Raw genomic sequence first — 19268 nt, forward strand, 5'->3', positions numbered from 1 at the left:
ACTTACCATATTATTATCCCACATTTCTATACCACATGATGGGGCATATCCATATCATATGTCACATCAATTAAATGAATGAAGTGTATTTTAATAAAAAAAATTAGAAAAACATAAACTAGTATTTTACATGATGTGGTACGTACACATCAGCTGCCACATCATGTAGTATAAAAAATATGGTAAGACTAGTATTATTCTAAATAATTTTAAGAGTAATGCTAGGCTTACCACATTTTTCATACCGCAATTGTACCACAACCTCTCTAATATAATGAGGCCCACCTCTATTAGAAATGTGGTACAATTGTGGTATGAAAAATATAGTAAGCCTAGCATTTTCCTAATTTTAATTGATGTGGCTGTCCACCTCATCTGCCACATAAAGTGATATGGGAATGTGGTATACAAATGTGGTAAGAGTAACATTATTCTAATCTAAATAGTTTGGGTTTTTGCAATCAAACTTTCCATAGCCTCTTCTGGTCAAAATTTCAACAACCAGCAATAAAAAGCAGTACATTTTTTTGGGTCAAATGTGAGGTCGTTGATGAACTTTAACCAGCAATCAACAGTACATTAGCAATGGAACTTTAACATAATGTGATATTGTTGATGAATTTTTTTATATTTTTTATAACGGGGGTAATGGAGGTTTCTAATGAACTTTACCAAATGGAGATTTACACTCTCTCTTAATTGTTATTTACTTAAAATCCAATTCCATTCAACGCAAATCTAAATTCAAATTGGATGAATTTGAAACATTTTCTTTTAATTTGTTTTTTTTTTTTTGGGTTTTTGACAGAAACGGTCCCCTAATTGTTGCTCAAATAGCATTTTGGTTCACCAACTAAAATTTTCATTTTAATCGTCTTCCAACTCTTCATTTAGTATCAAAACAGTCCTACCATTTAATTTTCAGTTAAATTGAATCACGTGCTCCAATTTTAAGGATAAATTGGACTTTTTAATCATACAGCAGAAATTAAAATTAAAATTAAAATGTATAAATATTATAAATTTAAAACAAAATTTTAAAAAATAATAACACACAAAACCCCCCCTCCCCCTCTCACGACGCCATTCCCCCATCTCAGCTCTCACTCTCCCTCTCCCCTTCCACACAAAAATATGGGTTTGATTGTTCATCGGTTACAGTTTTTTAATTTTTCGTAATTTAATTTTTGTATTTATTTGATTGAACTTTTTAAATTAATTTAAACAATAGAGAATTTTTTAAAATTAATTTTTAAGTCATTCTCAGCCAAAAAAAAAAAGGCTGGTGAGATTCAATTTTTTTTTTTTTAATAAAAGTTTTATAATATTTTTTTTTAATTTTTATAGACAATTTCCTTTCAATTTAACGGCAATATTAGCAGTCTTTAACGGTGAGATTGTTTTGATACCAAATAAAGAGTTAGAGGACAATTGAAACGAAAATTTTAATTGGCGGACAAAAACAATATTGAGGCAAAAGTTAGAGGGCCATTTGGGTCGAAATCCCTTTTTTTTTTTCCTGCTTGAAATAAAAGAATTAAAACAATTCAACCCAGCCAATATATAAACCACAAAACGGAGATTCAACAATTCTCACTCTACAAAACTGTTAATTAGTTCAATTTATCTACTCACAAACAACCAATTAACCTCTAATTTTCTAAACTGAAAGAGTAAGGGTTTATGGCCAGGCCCGGTCCGGCCCATATTTAGGCTGGCCCAAACAAATAAGAAACTCCTTTTTAAATTTATTTGTTTTGTGCCATAAAATGAATAAAGACATTTCTTTGGGTCCAAAACTAAATAAACAATTATTCTGACAATAAAGTAAATAATAAAGATTTAACCGCGTTATAAATTGACCAAGTAGCGTAGCGAAAACAACACACTCCGCACTCTACTGCTGTGTTCTCAGTTCGCTCGTCGTCTGTTCCTACCTTTCAATCTCGTTCTCCATTTTAGGTATTTCTCGCTCTTTCGATTCAAATTTTCAATTTCTCTGGTTCTTGTTTCTAGGGTTTGATTCATTTTCTTTATTTATCTCTCTCTCTCGTTCAGGTCTTTGTTTTTGGTCAATGTAGTTTTTTTTCGTCAATTCAAATATTGTTATCTCTTACGGGTTCCTGGGTAGGTGACGGAATTTGAATATTGAATATAATTAAGGAGATTATTCGCATACGTTGATTCTGTGTTTCAATTTGGGTTCTTTCTTTTTGCGATCTAGGGTTTTTGTGTTTTTATGTGGGTTTTGGGTTTTATGATTTTGGTATGATTTGTTTCGAGAATTCTGCTCATTTTACGAGTTTATCGTTCTTTCTTTTTGCTTGCTAGGGTTTGTGGGTTTTTATTAGGGTTTCCAATTTTATTGCTTTCTGGTTTAGATGATCATTTGTATGATTTTGTCTTGAATTTTTTTTTTATATATAAAAGAGTTTACTGTTTCCTGTGTTTCATTGCTTAGTTCGTAGTTATTTTGCGTTTGGTTTTCTGTTGCTTAACGAAGTTTATGTGTAATAATGTTGGAAACAGGGCCTTCATTTTGCACCCGATGTCTTTTGATCACAACAAGGAACATTCATCAATTATTAGAGCATTTTGTTTTATGAACCGAGGCAGACTCTGGTTGCGGAGGATATTGTTTCGGGACTGGACTTGACTCTCCTTTTCTTTGGAGGAGGGGGACTTGATTCCTTCACTTCTTGTGAGGAATTTCTAGTTTGAGATTTAAGGGTTCTAAGAAGTGAAGGAATTTCTAGTTTGAGATTTAAGGGTTCTAAGAAGTGAAGGAATTTCTAGTTTTTTCTAGTTTGAGATTAAAGGGTTCTTATTAGATAGGGGGACTCTCATGGGGAAATCATCCTTGGCTCCTGGGTTTCGGTTCAAGCCAACTGATGTTGAGCTTGTGCAATACTACTTGAAGAGAAAGTTACTGGGGAAAAGGCTTGGTTTTAAAGTCATTGCAGAGGTTGACATTTACAAGTATGATCCTTGGGATCTTCCAGGTATAGGTCACTTCACTTTCTCGCCTTTGAATTCCTTATCTATCATCTAGTTCCATACTTTATATTATTTAGTTTCTTACTGTGTTTTGTTTTTCCTTTCCAGACAAATCTTGCTGGGATTGTGGAGATCTGAAATGGTATTTCTTTTGTCCGAGAGAAAAGAAATATCGTAGTGGGAATAGAATTCAACGTGCCACTGAAGGTGGTTACTGGAAGACCACGGGAAAGGATAGATCCGTTCTTTACAGTGGTGAAATTGTTGGGTGGATAAAAACTTTAATTTTTCATACGGGTCGAGCCCCATCAGGAGATCGAACAAATTGGGTTATGCATGAGTATAGGCTTGAAGATCAGGGCCTGGCTGATAGGGGTGTGCCTCTGGTAAGTGCTACTCTTCCTCCTTTAATTGTTTTTATTTCTTCCTTTTTATTCAATGGAATTTTTGTGGGATGTTAAACAAATCAAATTTCTTCTGCTGCAACTGATTAAAATTTTTTCATGCATCCAAATTGGATTGATCATGTTGTATTTCCATTTCCTTATCCTTTGTTATATTGCTGCTGATGGTTGGTCAGTTGATATTGATCTTAGTTGTCTCTTTTGATGTTGCAGGACTCATATGTGCTCTGCATGATTTTCCAAAAAGAAGGGCTAGGGCCAAGAATTGGTGCACAATATGGTGCACCCTTTAAAGAGGAAGACTGGAGTGATGATGAGGTTGAAATTACTTCAGAAGCAGTCCAAGTTGCAATCACGCCTGAGCCAGATCTTGGGCTGCCTTGCAATAATGTCAGCCCAACTGCTACTAATGCACATTATGTTGGGGATATTGGCATAGGTCCATCTGGATCAGGTATTTATGATATTTTACCACCTTTTTGCGAGGTTTCCCAGCCGGTTTCCAGTAATTACGTTACACTGGAGATGCCTCTTGCTTCTGTTGGTGATGATATAATTTCAATGTTTGATTGCTTTACCGAAGAAAGTACTCTCTATATAGATGAGCCTAAAAAAGTTGAGTCGGAAGGTCGTTTAGAAACAGCCCAAAATGCAAACATGCCTAGTACACATTCCCCTGAAGTTATATGCGCAGGTCCTTCATTCGAATCATGCGGATTTGATGTCTTACGACCTTGCAATGTTAACGAATCGGTTTCCTGTAATTTTGTTACAATGGAGAACCCTCCTGCTTCTAATGGTGATGAGACCCTGCCAATTATGGATTGCTTTGCAGAAGAAAGCGCGTTTCTTGTGAACGATAATGGCAAAAATGAGGTGCATAATGTGCTCTTCCCTTTTATTTACATGTAGTATTGGCATGTAACATTCTTGATTTTAGTGGCAAGTGGAAATGCAAATTAGGATTTAATATTTGGATTCAATATTTTTTTTTCTGAGTACTGTTATCAGTTACCGCATGTATTGATGTGTTTGCCATTTTCATGAAGTGTGCCGATTTTTTATTTGGTTATGTGAGTCTTGCAGTGCCTTTGGTGTTTATTTGACTAAGAAGTCTTTTCTTTCCTATTTGTGTTATCATTTTAAAACACTCTCTGTGCATCTGTTGTAGCTTGGCAATACATATTTGCTGTAACTAATTAGTGTCCTTTATGCTATCAGATGCTTCTTTCAGATATGTTTGGTTCTTGCCACTGTTTCCTTTCCCATAGCTGGAGAGTAAAGAAAAACCCTGCTTTATTTTGCTAGGAGTAATTATATTCTATTATCCTCTGCTGATGAGGAGTTTCTTACTCTTCCTGCCTTCTTGATCATGCTCTCTTGTTTTTCCAATGAGTAATGATATGTTACTGCTTATAGTAATATCTGACTGTTCTCAACTACAGAATGTCATTGCTTGAAGCATGAGTTTTAAACTAGATGGTGTAACTTCCATACTCTTATTACATTTTAATTTTTCTTACATACATCTGTATCAGTTAATACAAGTATATGGCTTCCCTAAGTGTATTAATGTGTGCATATTATCCTGCAGGAACTTAATAATCCTGAACATTTTGGCAATGCTACACCTCATTTCAATACAAGCAACATATATGAAGATCTAGGAGACTTGGAAAACTTGGGTAGAGTTGGTGAAGTTGGATATAATTTCTGCAGTGAGCCTGATTCTAGGAGCCATTTTCTGGAGCTATATGATCTCGACCAACCTCAGCATCCTAATCTCTTCTTTTAGTCATGAAATTTTTATGGCAAGTTTACTTTGCATTGATGGTTACCGATTCCGGATTTTATTTTGATTTCAACTATATTATCCAATCATGTATCCCCTTGTGTTTCTTAGCTTGTATTACCTTTGCTGCCTTTGGGCTTTTTAATGAATTATTCACTATTGACCAAAGGAAAATTCTTGAAGTTTAAATTTTAGCCTGAGCATTTCCAGAAACACTACTTTTTTTTTGGGTTGCTAATTCTTATTAGTTAAAATGGCTAGAAAGTTATTTTGAATGAAATAGAAAGAGGGAAGGATTTTGGCTGAGTTAGGATTTAGGATTCAGACCACGTTTTCTTTTTCTTGTTTTCATCTTCCCTCATCCTCTCATAATCTCCATCCCTGTCTCACTTTTTTTTTTCCCTTCTTATCTCTCTCGACTCTCTTTGAAAATTCTAGTTTTATTATCTACAACCATGGCAATTAGGGTTATGAAAACAAGACTTGCTGATTTCCATAAAACGTAAATGACAGATTTGTCTCAACCATGTAAAAAGTCCCCAACCAATTCAAGAAATATTACTTGCAAAGGGACTCAGTCAAATTGGTAAACATCATTTGAAGTTAAAGCACCATCAGTCCAGTCGGATTGAACTGAGGTGTGCCTGCCAACTATCTGAATAACAACTGTGTTTTAGGACCAAAATAAGAGCAAAAAAAAAAAGAAAAAAAGAACAAAAAAAGAAACACCAGCAGCTAAAACCCCAAGTGGGAAAACAGAGAGCAAGACCAGTTTCAAACCAGCTAGAAGGTGAAAAATGAAACAGAAGAAAAAGTCATGCACTCAAATTTCTAGGGTGCAGGTGGAAATGACAGAAGCAATTGGTGGAATGGAAGGACTGTAAAATTTTATATTGAGGCAAATTGTCACCATCAATGTTAATGGGAGAATGAGTTTCATAATTCATTCTCTTTGGCAGAATGAATCCATTCCATATATAGCATAAGCATTGAACATTTCCATTGGTTAAATACCACTGGGTTTAAACTTAATATTAAGTAGAAGAAAAAAAAGAAGCAAACTTAATATTAAGTAGAAGAAAAAAAAGAAGCAGCAATTAATTTGAAGTAAAAGATTCAAACCCTAAACTATATGGATCTGTATACCTTCTAGTTAAAATATAAAATTTTGGTCAATATATACCTTCTAGTTAAAGGTGAGATTTAATCAAACACCAAGTCTTGGTGAGATTTAATCAAACACCAAGTCTTGACTTGGTTCTAAATACTAAGTATATATATATATATATATATATATATATATATATATATATATATATATATTCAAATCCTTACCTGCTTCGACATGGAAAATCATATCCAAGAGTACAAGACCAGTTCATTCTCCCCAGTCTATAAATAGGCTTCTAACCCATGAAGGATTTTCATCCCACACCCTCAAACCAAATCTTTATTACGTACCTAGCAAATTAAGCCAACTGCAATGAAAGCTGTTTACTTCCTCATAAGCACTCTTGCCATATTGGCATCTGCAACCTTCCTTGTCTCTGCCTCTGACCCCAGTCCTCTTCAGGACTTCTGTGTAGCACTGAATGACACCAAATCTGCTGGTATGCATGAATATATACTTGTGTTAATTATTTATATTCTGCCCTGCAATTATTCCCACATGAATTATTTTCATTAGATATTAGTTTTATGAAGATCGTTTTTCTGTTAACTATAGCTTCTTCTCATGCATGAAAAATCTATTAGTACGTAATTTTACATATGAATAATGCTATTTGTACTGCATTTACCGGGCATCTTAGTGATCATCTCTCTGAGATACATTAAAGTGGTTTCCACTTACGTACGTGGATTTTACCTCCGAATAGTTCTAACACTAAAGTTTAATATAAATTTTTTTTGGGTTGTAGAAGCAGTGTTTGTGAATGGGAAGTTCTGTAAGGACCCAAAGCTTGCCAATGCAAATGATTTCTTCTTTTCTGGCCTCCAAAATCCAAGAAACACACAAAATCCGCTTGGTTCAAATGTGACAGCCGTGAATGTGGACAACCTACTAGGACTGAACACTCTCGGCATATCCTTGGCTCGCATAGACTTTGCACCAAATGGCCTAAACCCTCCTCACACTCACCCTCGTGCCACTGAAATCCTTGTGGTCTTGGAAGGAACACTCTATGTTGGTTTCGTCACATCCAACGGTGATGGCAATCGCCTATTCACCAAAGTGTTGAACAAGGGAGATGTGTTTGTGTTCCCAATTGGCCTCATTCACTTCCAACTCAATGTGGGACACGTCAACGCTGTAGCCTTTGCTGGGCTTAGCAGCCAGAACCCAGGAGTGATCACCATAGCCAAAGCAGTGTTTGGCTCCCAGCCTCCCATCAACCCTGATGTTCTAGCCAAGGCCTTCCAAGTGGACGACAATGTGGTTGACAATCTTCAGAAACAGTTCTGGTACGACAACAATTAGTAAAATACAACAAATAATTATAAGGCCAAGGAAAGAACAACCAATCGATGTGCTTGGTTGGATGTATTAAGTTGGCCAATATGTTTTTCACTACGTACCTACAATAAATTACTATGATGTAATATTAATTGAATAAGATTGTTGGATACTTACCCTCTGGGTTTTGAAATAACATAATTTCATACTTTAGTTTTGAAATAACATTATGCATTAATTCAACAAAGTTATTATGACAGCTTAATAATACTAAAATGGAGGAGCCTTGCCATTTTAACATTGATAAATTTGGCCCATGCTCTAGGGCAAATCAAGTAGAAATTTCTCTCTCTCGAGGACAGCTATTTGCGTGCAATTAGTGCAGACATTAAATTCAACCGTTGGATCGATTTTAAAAGGTTACATGTGTTAGAATTCAAAGCTTCTAGTAATTAGTTTTGAATATTTTGGATGTTTGGGAGGAAGGAAGAAATCACAGAGAGAGAATGAAGAAGAGAACGTTGCTCTGAATAGAAAAATGGAGATTACTTTTCATTTCTACTCCACTAGCCAATATATCGTCAGGAAAGAGAGAGAAGTGAGATGCTTCTCTAACAGATTTACATCAAGATTGAATCCTTGCCATTGCTCCTATCATCCTATGAGATGCTCACATTTGTCACAAGCTATCACTTAAATCCTAGGCTAGAAACAGAGTCCACTTGGACTATGATCCAATGGCTCACATTACAAACATAAATTAAAACATATAAAATGAAATTCAAAAAACTTTGTGACTTTGGCTCCAAGGTTTTCAGCTCAAGGGTTACACATCAACAACATGTAGAATCTGGTAAAAGAAAACACAAATAAACCTAACTGAGACCCAGTGACCCACACAATCATCTTCTCTTTCCTCTTTCTCTGCCTTCTTCTATTTTCCTCTCCTTCTCCTATCCTCTCTCTTTGGGCATTCAAATTGAAAAATTGAGCTTAATCGAGCAGAAAAAAATCGAAATAACCAAAAATCAGACCGAGTTAACCAAAAACTGAACTAGACCGGTTTGGTCCGATTTCAATTCCAGTATCTTGTAGTGAAAAAAGGGACCGGGCGAACCGAACAGATTGTGGTGAATTTCAGACAACGGTTTTTTTTTTTTTTTTTTTCATCTTCTCATAATCTTCATATCTGTTTCACATTTTCTTCTCCCTTCTCATCTCTCTCTACTTTCTCACTTTGAAAATTCAATAATCTACGACCGTAACAACTCGGGTTATTAAAAATATATATATATATATATATATATATATTCGACTTACTAATTTCCATAAAAATTAAATGACACATTTGTGTGTTTGAAATATTACTGGAGGGACTGTTTAAGAGCTACTCAGTCATGTTGGTAAACATCATTTGAAGTTAAGCAGCATCAGATTGAATTCAGGTGTGCCTGCCAATTATCTGAATAACATCTGTGTTTTAGGATCAAAAAGAAAACATAACAAGAAAAAAAAAAAAAAAAAAACACCACCAGCTAACCCCAACGGGAAAATAATCAGGAGCAGCGGCTGCTTTGAGCAAGACCAGTTTTTTTTTTAATCGGTGGACTGACTGTAAAATTTTATATCGAGGCAAATTGTCACCATCAATGTTAATATATAAGGAAACGAATTTCATTCTCTTTGTAGAATGAATCCATATATAGCATAAGCATTGAACATTTCCATTGGTTAAATACCACCTAATTAAAAAAAATAAATAATTATCTCCTAACTACTCTTTTTTTTGGTACAACTCCTAATACCTGGTCTTTCATCATCATAATTATATGAATATATTCTCCCTCAACTGACCTTGTCTTATAATTAAACAACCCTAATAACCCTTTACAAAAGGTAACTTATTTTATTGAAACACCAAACAGTAGAGCTGAGTCAAAGTTCTTCAAAATTCTATCACAACTGAATTTTCTTTTTCTAGTGCTAAAATATATGTAGGAAATTTATTGTTCAATAGTTAAACTTAAAGGTGAGATTTTGTCAAATACCAAGTCTTGACTTGCCTCTAAATACCCCTATCTCAAGGGTAAGAAAATGACCAAAATACCCCTATCTCAAGGGTAAATTTGTAATTTCCCTTAAATAATGTAAATAACTTAAATAAATGGTTAAATTTGGAGTCGGGGTGTTACATAAATACCACCTAATTAAAAAAAAAAATATAATTATCTCCTAACTACTCTTTCTTTTTGGTACAATTCCTTGCAATGTTATCGAATCGGTTTCCTGTAATTTTGTTACAATGGAGAACCCTCCTGCTTCTAATGGTGATGAGACCCTGTCAATTATGGATTGCTTTGCAGAAGAAAGCAAGTTTCTTGTGAATGATAATGGCAAAAATGAGTCTCTAGGCAACATTGCCAACATCCAAATATAATTTGCATTGTTTATCAGATTATCTCTATCATCATAGACTTATATATATGTGAAAATGCCCTCCATTTTCCAGGTTGTGCCAGCACAGGTTTTGTTCACTGGTTAGCTAAAATATTGTACTTAAATTCGTTTTAATCATATGTGGGCTTGCTTAGGAGACTTTCATGGGGGCCCAAACCTAGCTTCAAAGGATGGCTCAAGCCCAGAATATTTTTTTGATATTTTTCCCGAAAAGATATAAAGCAGGCTTTATGATGTTCCTTGGCCCTCAAACACCAAAGCATACTAGGAGTTGGTAAGGAGGCAACAACCCACCTCTGCAAGCACAACATGTCAACTATATTGGCTGCACATAAGTAGAGCACATACTTTTTGGTCGTCCATTAGAGTTGTTGAAATATCAAGAAGATACAAGAGCACTTCTCCTCATTCTAATCCCTCACACACTCATTTTAGATGGGGTGAATACTTTAGTGTAAGTTACATTGATCGGTTGAGCATGAACACTTGTATTCATATGCATTTGTTTAAGAGTTTTTCCCATCAAGAAACTCTCTAACAATCCTTATTATATTAGGTTAGGTTAAGTTATTTCAATCCATATAGAATAGGGAAGTATCACAAGCCTTGTTTAACTTGTACTACACGTCTGCAAGGCTATCTGATTGGCTATTAGTTAATTTCTTCTGCGTACTTTTATCAGTTACCACATGTGCTGATGTGTTTGCCATTTTCATCTTGGCTTTTTCCAGTCATAAGTATGCCGATTTTTTATTTGGTTATGTGAATCTTGCAATGCCTTTGGTGTTTATTTGACTAAGAAGTCTTTTTTTTCCTATTTGTGTTATCATTTTAAAACACTCTCTGTGCATGTGTTGTAGCTTGCCAATACATATTTGCAAATGCTGTAACTAATTAGTGCCTTTATGCTATCGGATGCTTCTTTCAGATATGTTTGGTTCTTGTCACTGTTTCCTTTACCATAGCTGGAGAGTAAAGAAAAACCCTGCTTTATTTTGCTAGTAGTAATTGTATTCTATTATCCTCTGCTGATGAGGATTTTCTTTCTCTTCCTGCTTTCTTGATAATGCTCTCTTGTTTTTCCAATGAGCAATGATATGTTACTGCTTATAGTAATATCTGACTCTTCTCAACTACAGAATGTCATTGCTTGAAGCATGAGTTTTGAACTAGATGGTGTAACTTCCATACTGTTAATACATTTTAATTTTTCTTACATACATCTGTATCTGTTGGCTTCCCTAAGTGTAATGTGTGCATATTATCCTGCAGGAACTTAATAATCTCGAACATTTGGGCAATGCTACACCTCATTTCAATACAAGCAACATATATAAAGGTCTAGGAGACTTGGAAAACTTGGGTAGAGTTGGTGAAGTTGGATATAATTTTTGCAGTGAGCCTGATTCTAGGAGCCATTTTCTGGAGCTATATGATCTCGACCAACCTCAGCATCCTAATCTCTTCTTTTAGTTATGTAATTTTTATGGCAAGTTTACTTTGCATTGATGGTTACCGATTCCGGATTTTATTTTGATTTCAACTATATTATCCAATCATGTATCCCTTTATGTTTCTTAGCTTGTATTACCTTTGCTGCTTTTGGGCTGTTTAATGAATTATTCACTATTGACCAAAGGAAAATTCTAGAAGTTTAAATTTTACCCTGAGCATTTCCAGAAACACTACTTTTTTTTTGGGTTGCTAATTCTTAGTTAAAATGGCTAGAAAGTTATTTTGAATGAAATAAAAAGAGGGAAGGATTTTGGCGGAGTTAAAGTGGATTTAGCATTTCCAGAAAGACTTACTGTTTTCCATAAAAAGTAAATGACAGATTTGTCTCTCAACCACGTAAAAAGTCCCCAACCAATTCAAGAAATATTACTTGCAAAGGGACTCAGTCGAATTGGTAAACATCATTTGAAGTTAAAGCACCATCAGTCCAGTCGGATTGAACTGAGGTCTGCCTGCAACTATCTGAATAACAACTGTGTTTTAGGACCAAAATAAGAGCAAAAAAAAAAAAAAGAAAAAAAAAAGAAACACCAGCAGCTAACCCCAAGTGGGAAAACAGAGAGCAAGACCAGTTTCAAACCAGCTAGAAGGTGAAAAATGAAACAGAAGAAAAAGTCATGAACTCAAATTTCGAGGGTGGAAGGACTGTAAAATTTTATATTGAGGCAAATTGTCACCATCAATGTTAATAGGAGAATGAGTTTCATAATTCATTCTCTTTGGCAGAATGAATCCATTCCATATATAGCATAAGCATTGATCATTTCCATTGGTTAAATACCACTGGGTTTAAACTTATAATATTAAGTAGAAGAAAAAAAAGAAGCAGCAATTAATTTGAAGTAAAAGATTCAAACCCTAAACTATATGGATCTGGAAGGAAGAAAATTAATATAAAATTTTGGTCAATATATACCTTCTAGTTAAACTTAAAGGTGAGATTTTTTCAAACATCAAGTCTTGACTTGGTTCTAAATACTAAGTATATATATATATATATATATATATATATATATATATATATATATTCAAATCCTTACCTGCTTCGACATGGAAAATCATATCCAAGAGTACAAGACCAGTTCATTCTCCCCAGTCTATAAATAGGCTTCTAACCCATGAAGGATTTTCATCTCACACCCTCAAACCAAATCTTTATTACGTACCTAGCAAATTAAGCCAACTGCAATGAAAGGTGTTTATTTCCTCATAAGCACTCTTGCCATATTGGCATCTGCAACTTTCCTTGTCTCTGCCTCTGACCCCAGTCCTCTTCAGGACTTCTGTGTAGCACTCAATGACACCAAATCTGCTGGTATGCATTAATATATACTTGTGTTAATTATTTATATTCTGCCCTGCAATTATTCCCACATGAATTATTTTCATTAGATATTAGTTTTATGAAGATCGTTTTTCTGTTAACTATAGCTTCTTCTCATGCATGAAAAATCTATTAGTACGTAATTTTACATATGAATAATGCTATTTGCACTGCATTTACTGGGCATCTTAATGATCATCTCTCTGATATACATTAAAGTGGTTTCCACTTACGTACGTGGATTTTACCTCCGAATAGCTCTAACACTAAAGTTTAATATAAATTTTTTTTGGGTTGTAGAAGCAGTGTTTGTGAATGGGAAGTTCTGTAAGGACCCAAAGCTTGCCAATGCAAATGATTTCTTCTTTTCTGGCCTCCAAAATCCAAGAAACACACAAAATCCGCTTGGTTCAAATGTGACAGCCGTGAATGTGGACAACCTACTAGGACTGAACACTCTCGGCATATCCTTGGCTCGCATAGACTTTGCACCAAATGGCCTAAACCCTCCTCACACTCACCCTCGTGCCACTGAAATCCTTGTGGTCTTGGAAGGAACACTCTATGTTGGTTTCGTCACATCCAACGGTGATGGCAATCGCCTATTCACCAAAGTGTTGAACAAGGGAGATGTGTTTGTGTTCCCAATTGGCCTCATTCACTTCCAACTCAATGTGGGACACGTCAACGCTGTAGCCTTCGCTGGGCTTAGCAGCCAGAACCCAGGAGTGATCACCATAGCCAAAGCAGTGTTTGGCTCCCAGCCTCCCATCAACCCTGATGTTCTAGCCAAGGCCTTCCAAGTGGACGACAATGTGGTTGACAATCTTCAGAAACAGTTCTGGTACGACAACAATTAGTAAAATACAACAATAATTATATGCGAAAAGCATAAAAGGCCAAGGAAAGAACAACCAATCGATGTGCTTGTTTGGATGTATTAAGTTGGCCAATATGTTTTTAACTACGTACCTACAATAAATTACTATGATGTAATATTAATTGAATAAGATTGTTGGTTTGCATTACTTACCCTCTGGGTTTTGAAATAACATAATTTCATACTGTGGTTTTGAAATAAAATTATGCATTAATTCAACAAAGATATTATGACAACTTAATAATACTAAAATGGAGGAGCCTTGCCATTTTAACATTGATAAGTTTGGCCTATGCTCTAGGGCAAATCAAGTAGAAATTTCTCTCTCTCGAGGACAGCTATTTGCGTGCAATTAGTGCAGACATTAAATTCAACCGTTGGATCGATTTTAAAAGGTTACATGTAGAATCTGGTAAAAGAAAACACAAATTCACCTGACTGAGACCCATTGACCCACACAATCATCTTCTCTTTCCTCTTTCTCTGGGCATTCAAACTGAAAAATCGAGATGAATTGAGCAGAAAAAGAATCGGAATAACCAAAAACCAGACTGAGTTAACCAAAAACTGAACTAGACCGGTTTGGTCCGATTTCAATTCCAGTATCTTGTAGTGAAAAAAGGGACCGGGCCGAACCAGACAGATTGTGGTGGATTTCAGACAACGTTCTTTTTCTTTTTTTCATCTTCTCATAATCTCCGTATCTGTTTCACATTTTCTTCTCCCTTCTCATCTCTCTCTACTTTCTCACTTTGAAAATTCTATAATCTACAACCATAAGAACTTACTGATTTCCATAAAAATTAAATGACACATTTGTCTGTTTGAAATATTACTGAAGGGACTGTTTAAAAGCTACTCAGTCATGTTGGTAAACATAATTTGAAGTTAAGCAGCATCAGATTGAATTCAGGTGTGCCTGCCAATTATCTGAATAACATCTGTGTTTTAGGACCAAAAAGAAAACATAACATGAAAAAAAAAAAAAAAAAAAAAAAAACACCACCAGCTAACCCCAACGGGAAAATAATCAGGAGCAGCTGCTGCTTGGAGAAGACCAGTTTTTTTTTCTTTTTTCTATGAACTGGGGGGTGTAAAACCCCAAGAAAGAGCAACTACTCACTACAGAGACCAACCGAGTCCTAGTGACACCTAGCAAATCATGAACAAGGCTAGAGCCAATCCAACTCGGAGCCATATCAAGAAAACAAACACCTAGGTCCAGACTGTAGCTCCGCTGAGCAATACAATCAGCAACCACATTTCTTTCTCTATAAACATGCTGAAGAGCCCAGGTGCCAAACTTTCCCATAAGCTCCCAGCAACTTGAAACCAGAGACACCACAGGATGTGAACCAAGAGCAGTAGAATTCTGCATCAACTTAATAGCCACAGCAGAATCCATTTTAGCAATACCACTTTCAACCAGCTAGAAGGTGAAAAAATGAAAAAGAAGAAAAAGTCATGCACTCAACGTTAATTGGTGGACTGACTGTAAAATTTTATATCGAGGCAAATTGTCACCATCAATGTTAATATATAAGGAAATGAATTTCATTCTCTTTGTAGAATGAATCCATATATAGCATAAGCATTGAACATTTCCATTGGTTAAATACCACCTAATTAAAATATATATATATATATATATATATAATTATCTCCTAACTACTCTTTCTTTTTGGTATAACTCCTAATACCTGGTCTTTCATCATCATAATTATATGAATATATTCTCCCTCAACTGACCTTGTCTTATAATTAAACAACCCTAATAACCCTTTACAAAAGGTAACTTATTTTATTGAAACACCAAACAGTAGAGCTGAGTCAAAGTTCTTCAAAATTCTATCACAACTGAATTTTCTTTTTCTAGTGCTAAAATATATGTAGGAAATTTATTGTTCAATAGTTAAACTTAAAGGTGAGATTTTGTCAAATACCAAGTCTTGACTTGCCTCTAAATACTACAATATTCAAATCTTTACCTGCTTCGACAAGGAAAATCATATCCAAGAGTACAAGACCAGTTCATTCTCTCCAGTCTATAAATAGGCTTCTAACCCATGAAGGATTTTCATCCCACACCCTCAAACCAAAACTCTCTACACACGAAGAAAAAACAGTAAAAGAAAGTTCTGAGGCAACCTAGCTCTAATTAAGCCAACTGCAATGAAAGGTGTTCATTTCCTCATAAGCACTCTTGCCATATTGGCATCTGCAACCTTCCTTGTCTCTGCCTCTGACCCCAGTCCTCTTCAGGATTTCTGTGTAGCACTTAATGACAACAAATCTGCTGGTATGCTTTAATTATATTCATTATATTCTGGCATGCAATTATTTCCACATGAATAATTTTCTTCCTAAGGCATTAGGAATATTATGAATATTGTTTTTCTGTTAACTATTTGCATTTGCATGGCTTCTCATGCATGAACAATATATATATATATATATATATATATATTGTCCCTCACACATGTATGTGCTATTTGTACTATATTTACCGACCATCTTACTAATCACCTCTCTAACATATCATGTGGGTTCCGTTTTGCTTAGGTGGATATTTCGGTGCAAACGCAGTGTTTGTGAATGGGAAATTCTGCAAGGACCCAAAGCTTGTCAATGCAAATGATTTCTTCTTTTCTGGCCTCCAAAACCCAAGAAACACACAAAATCCGCTTGGTTCAAATGTGACAACTGTGAATGTGGACCAAATAGCGGGGTTGAACACTCTCGGCATATCCCTGACTCGCATAGACTTTGCACCAAATGGCCTAAACCCTCCTCACACTCACCCTCGTGCCTCCGAATTTCTTGTGGTCTTGGAAGGAACACTCTATGTTGGTTTCGTCACATCCAACGGTGATGGCAATCGCCTATTCACCAAAGTGTTGAACAAGGGGGATGTGTTTGTGTTCCCAATCGGCCTCATTCACTTCCAACTCAATGTGGGACACGTCAACGCTGTAGCCTTCGCTGGGCTTAGCAGCCAGAACCCAGGAGTGATCACCATAGCCAATGCAGTGTTTGGCTCCAAGCCTCCCATCAACCCTGATGTTCTAGCCAAGGCCTTCCAAGTGGACGACAATGTGGTTGACTATCTTCAGAAACAGTTGTGGTACGACAACAATTAGTAAAATACAACAATAATCATATGCGAAAAAGCATAAAAGGCCAAGGAAAGAACAACCAATCGATGTGCTTGTTTGGATGTATTAAGTTGGCCAATATGTTTTTTCACTACGTACCTACAACAAATTACTATGATGTAATATTAATTGAATAAGATTGAAATAACATAATTTCATACTTACCCTTTGGCAGCGGCGGACTTAGGAATTTTTCAGCGGAGGTGCAATTCTTAAAAGCTAAAAGCTCAAAAAAAAAAAAGAAAAAAAAAAGAAGATAATACCTCAAATAGCGTGTCACATAGTCTATTCCCCCTTGAGTTTGCTATTGAGCTTACTAATACAGAGAGTTAAATAAGAAAAAAGTATTTATTAAAAAAAGAAAAAATGCTCAAGAAAAAATATATATGCACCAAACTTACTTTGTATTGGCGTACTCAAGAAGAAGAAAAAAACACAAGACTCTTGTGATGCACACACACTTTGGGTGATGTTAAATTGGTTTTTCATAAAGAGAATTCTCAATCCCTCTTAAATAAGGAATTCCCAAAACCCAATTGAATAAAGAGAAGTTCCAATTAAAACCCAATTATCTAGGAATTATATAAGCCTTTTAGAAGCCCACGAATGGCCCAGTAGTTTCCCCCTTTTTTTTTATATCTTTTTTTTTTAATTTTTAAAACCCTTATTTAAATTGGCTTATCCATGATAGCCCACGAATGGCCAGGTTTTTTTAAAAAAAACCCTTATCCACGAATGGCCAGTTTTTTAAATAAAAAAAATTAAAAAATTAAAAAAAAAAGTAGCGCCTGGTCCAAAACGACGTCGTTTTGGCCAGGCAGTTAAAAAAAAAAAAAAAAAAAAAAGAGGTCGCGCGCAGCACAGCAGCCCTTCACTTGAGCATTTCATCGAACAGCTTCCGTGCATGAGCAGAGGTGCAACTTCAGTAGCTTCTATGGAGTTTTCCGGTGACCGGAGGCCTTGCGCCTGCACAAGTCCGCCACTGCCCTTTGGGTTTTGAAATAATATAATTTCATATTGTAGTTTTGAAATAACATTATGCATTATTTCAACAAACATATTATGACAACTTAATAATACTAAAATGGAGGAGCCTTGCCATTTTAACATTGATTAGTTTGGCCCATGCTCTAGGGCAAATCAGGCCGAAAATTTTCTCTCTTGAGGACAGCTAGTTGCGTGCGAACATCAAATTCAACCGTTGGGTCGATATTGATGGTTGAGATTAAAACATGGGTTTTAAAATGTTACATGTAGAATATGATAAAAGAAAACACAAATCCAAGTGGGATGGTAACGGGTGGGTTAGGAGTCAGGTATCCCCGTCCTTACTCTCCATTCTCACCCCTGTCTCTGTTCCCATCCCCGATATGAAATTTCGGGGAATCCCCGTTCCCATCCCTGTCGGGGAATGGTATCCCAAACCCAGCCTAAATCCTTTTCGTTTTGTTTTTCTTTTTTTAAATTATCCATATTGTAACACTTAAATTTAACCTTAAACTATTATTCAACTCAGTTACATTCAATTGAACTATACAATTTCACTCAACTACTCAAAATCATCTCAATTTAATTTGACAAAACTAATAAAATCATATAATAAAAAACATATGTCAAAAGTTTCACCATCTTACAAAGTTTAGGGTAACTTTTTAAATGTTATATTATATATTTAGTAATTAAAAACGTGATCAAAGTTCTTTTATACATAAATATTTTCTGGATGAGCTTTTAATTTAGTTCACGTAATTAAATCTTCCCTTTGGAAATGGATAAACCATTTATGTGTAAACTAGCTGACATGAATGAAAGTTCATGTCAATTTCATCACTTAATTATTTAAGGTAGTTTTTTAATTGTCATATTATATAATATAGGCTTATTTACTGTAGTACCCCTTGAAACTTCGGTCAAATCTTACTTTACCCCCCTAACCATTCAAAAGACCGTAAAAAATGCTGACGTGGCAGGGTCATTATGGTAAAAACACCCATGGTGGCCAATTGCTTAGCATAGTTAGCATCCTACGTGACACAGTAGACCCCACATGCTTTTAAAATCCAAATCAAAGTAGATCACTTTGGATATTTGGCCAAAAAAAGAAGCTTCTCAGTCGAAATAATTTGGGAAATAGGTTTTAGAGTGTATGATCGGAGAGAGAGAGAGAGAGAGAGAGAGAGAGAGAGAGAGTGTGTGTGTGTGTGTGTGTGTGTAACGACTCAGTCCTAAATAAATTAGTGAATATTAATTTATTGAGAGAAAATACCATTGTGCCCCTAAAATATTTTA

At 35.4% G+C, this 19268-nt stretch overlaps 3 protein-coding genes across 5 annotated transcripts; all 3 read left to right on the top strand.

Moving 5' to 3' along the window:
- LOC18767392 (NAC domain-containing protein 82) lies at positions 1877-5393 on the top strand. The gene is made up of 5 exons (XM_007200983.2): positions 1877-1962; positions 2530-3002; positions 3106-3383; positions 3615-4277; positions 4996-5393. Exons 2-5 carry the CDS (start codon positions 2846-2848, stop codon positions 5194-5196), a joined length of 1299 nt encoding a protein of 432 aa, XP_007201045.1. The 5' UTR covers positions 1877-1962; positions 2530-2845; the 3' UTR covers positions 5197-5393.
- Positions 6608-13976, top strand: LOC18768429 (germin-like protein subfamily 1 member 11). 3 transcript variants are annotated; one of them, XM_020570469.1, is made up of 3 exons: positions 6608-6803; positions 7113-7639; positions 13772-13976. In XM_020570469.1, exons 1-3 carry the CDS (start codon positions 6677-6679, stop codon positions 13802-13804), a joined length of 687 nt encoding a protein of 228 aa, XP_020426058.1. In that variant the 5' UTR covers positions 6608-6676; the 3' UTR covers positions 13805-13976. The 3 variants fall into 3 exon arrangements, with proteins under 3 accessions (XP_020426058.1, XP_020426057.1, XP_020426056.1); XM_020570468.1 differs by lacking the exon at positions 13772-13976 and having other exon boundaries at positions 7113-7853; XM_020570467.1 differs by lacking the exons at positions 6608-6803; positions 7113-7639 and adding an exon at positions 12765-12935 and having other exon boundaries at positions 13245-13976.
- Positions 15879-17151, top strand: LOC18768078 (germin-like protein subfamily 1 member 16). Its single transcript, XM_020570466.1, has 2 exons — positions 15879-16123; positions 16387-17151. Exons 1-2 carry the CDS (start codon positions 15997-15999, stop codon positions 16962-16964), a joined length of 705 nt encoding a protein of 234 aa, XP_020426055.1. The 5' UTR covers positions 15879-15996; the 3' UTR covers positions 16965-17151.

This window comes from Prunus persica, chromosome G8, assembly GCF_000346465.2.
Source record: "Prunus persica cultivar Lovell chromosome G8, Prunus_persica_NCBIv2, whole genome shotgun sequence".
In the NCBI taxonomy this organism is placed as follows: Eukaryota; Viridiplantae; Streptophyta; class Magnoliopsida; order Rosales; family Rosaceae; genus Prunus; species Prunus persica.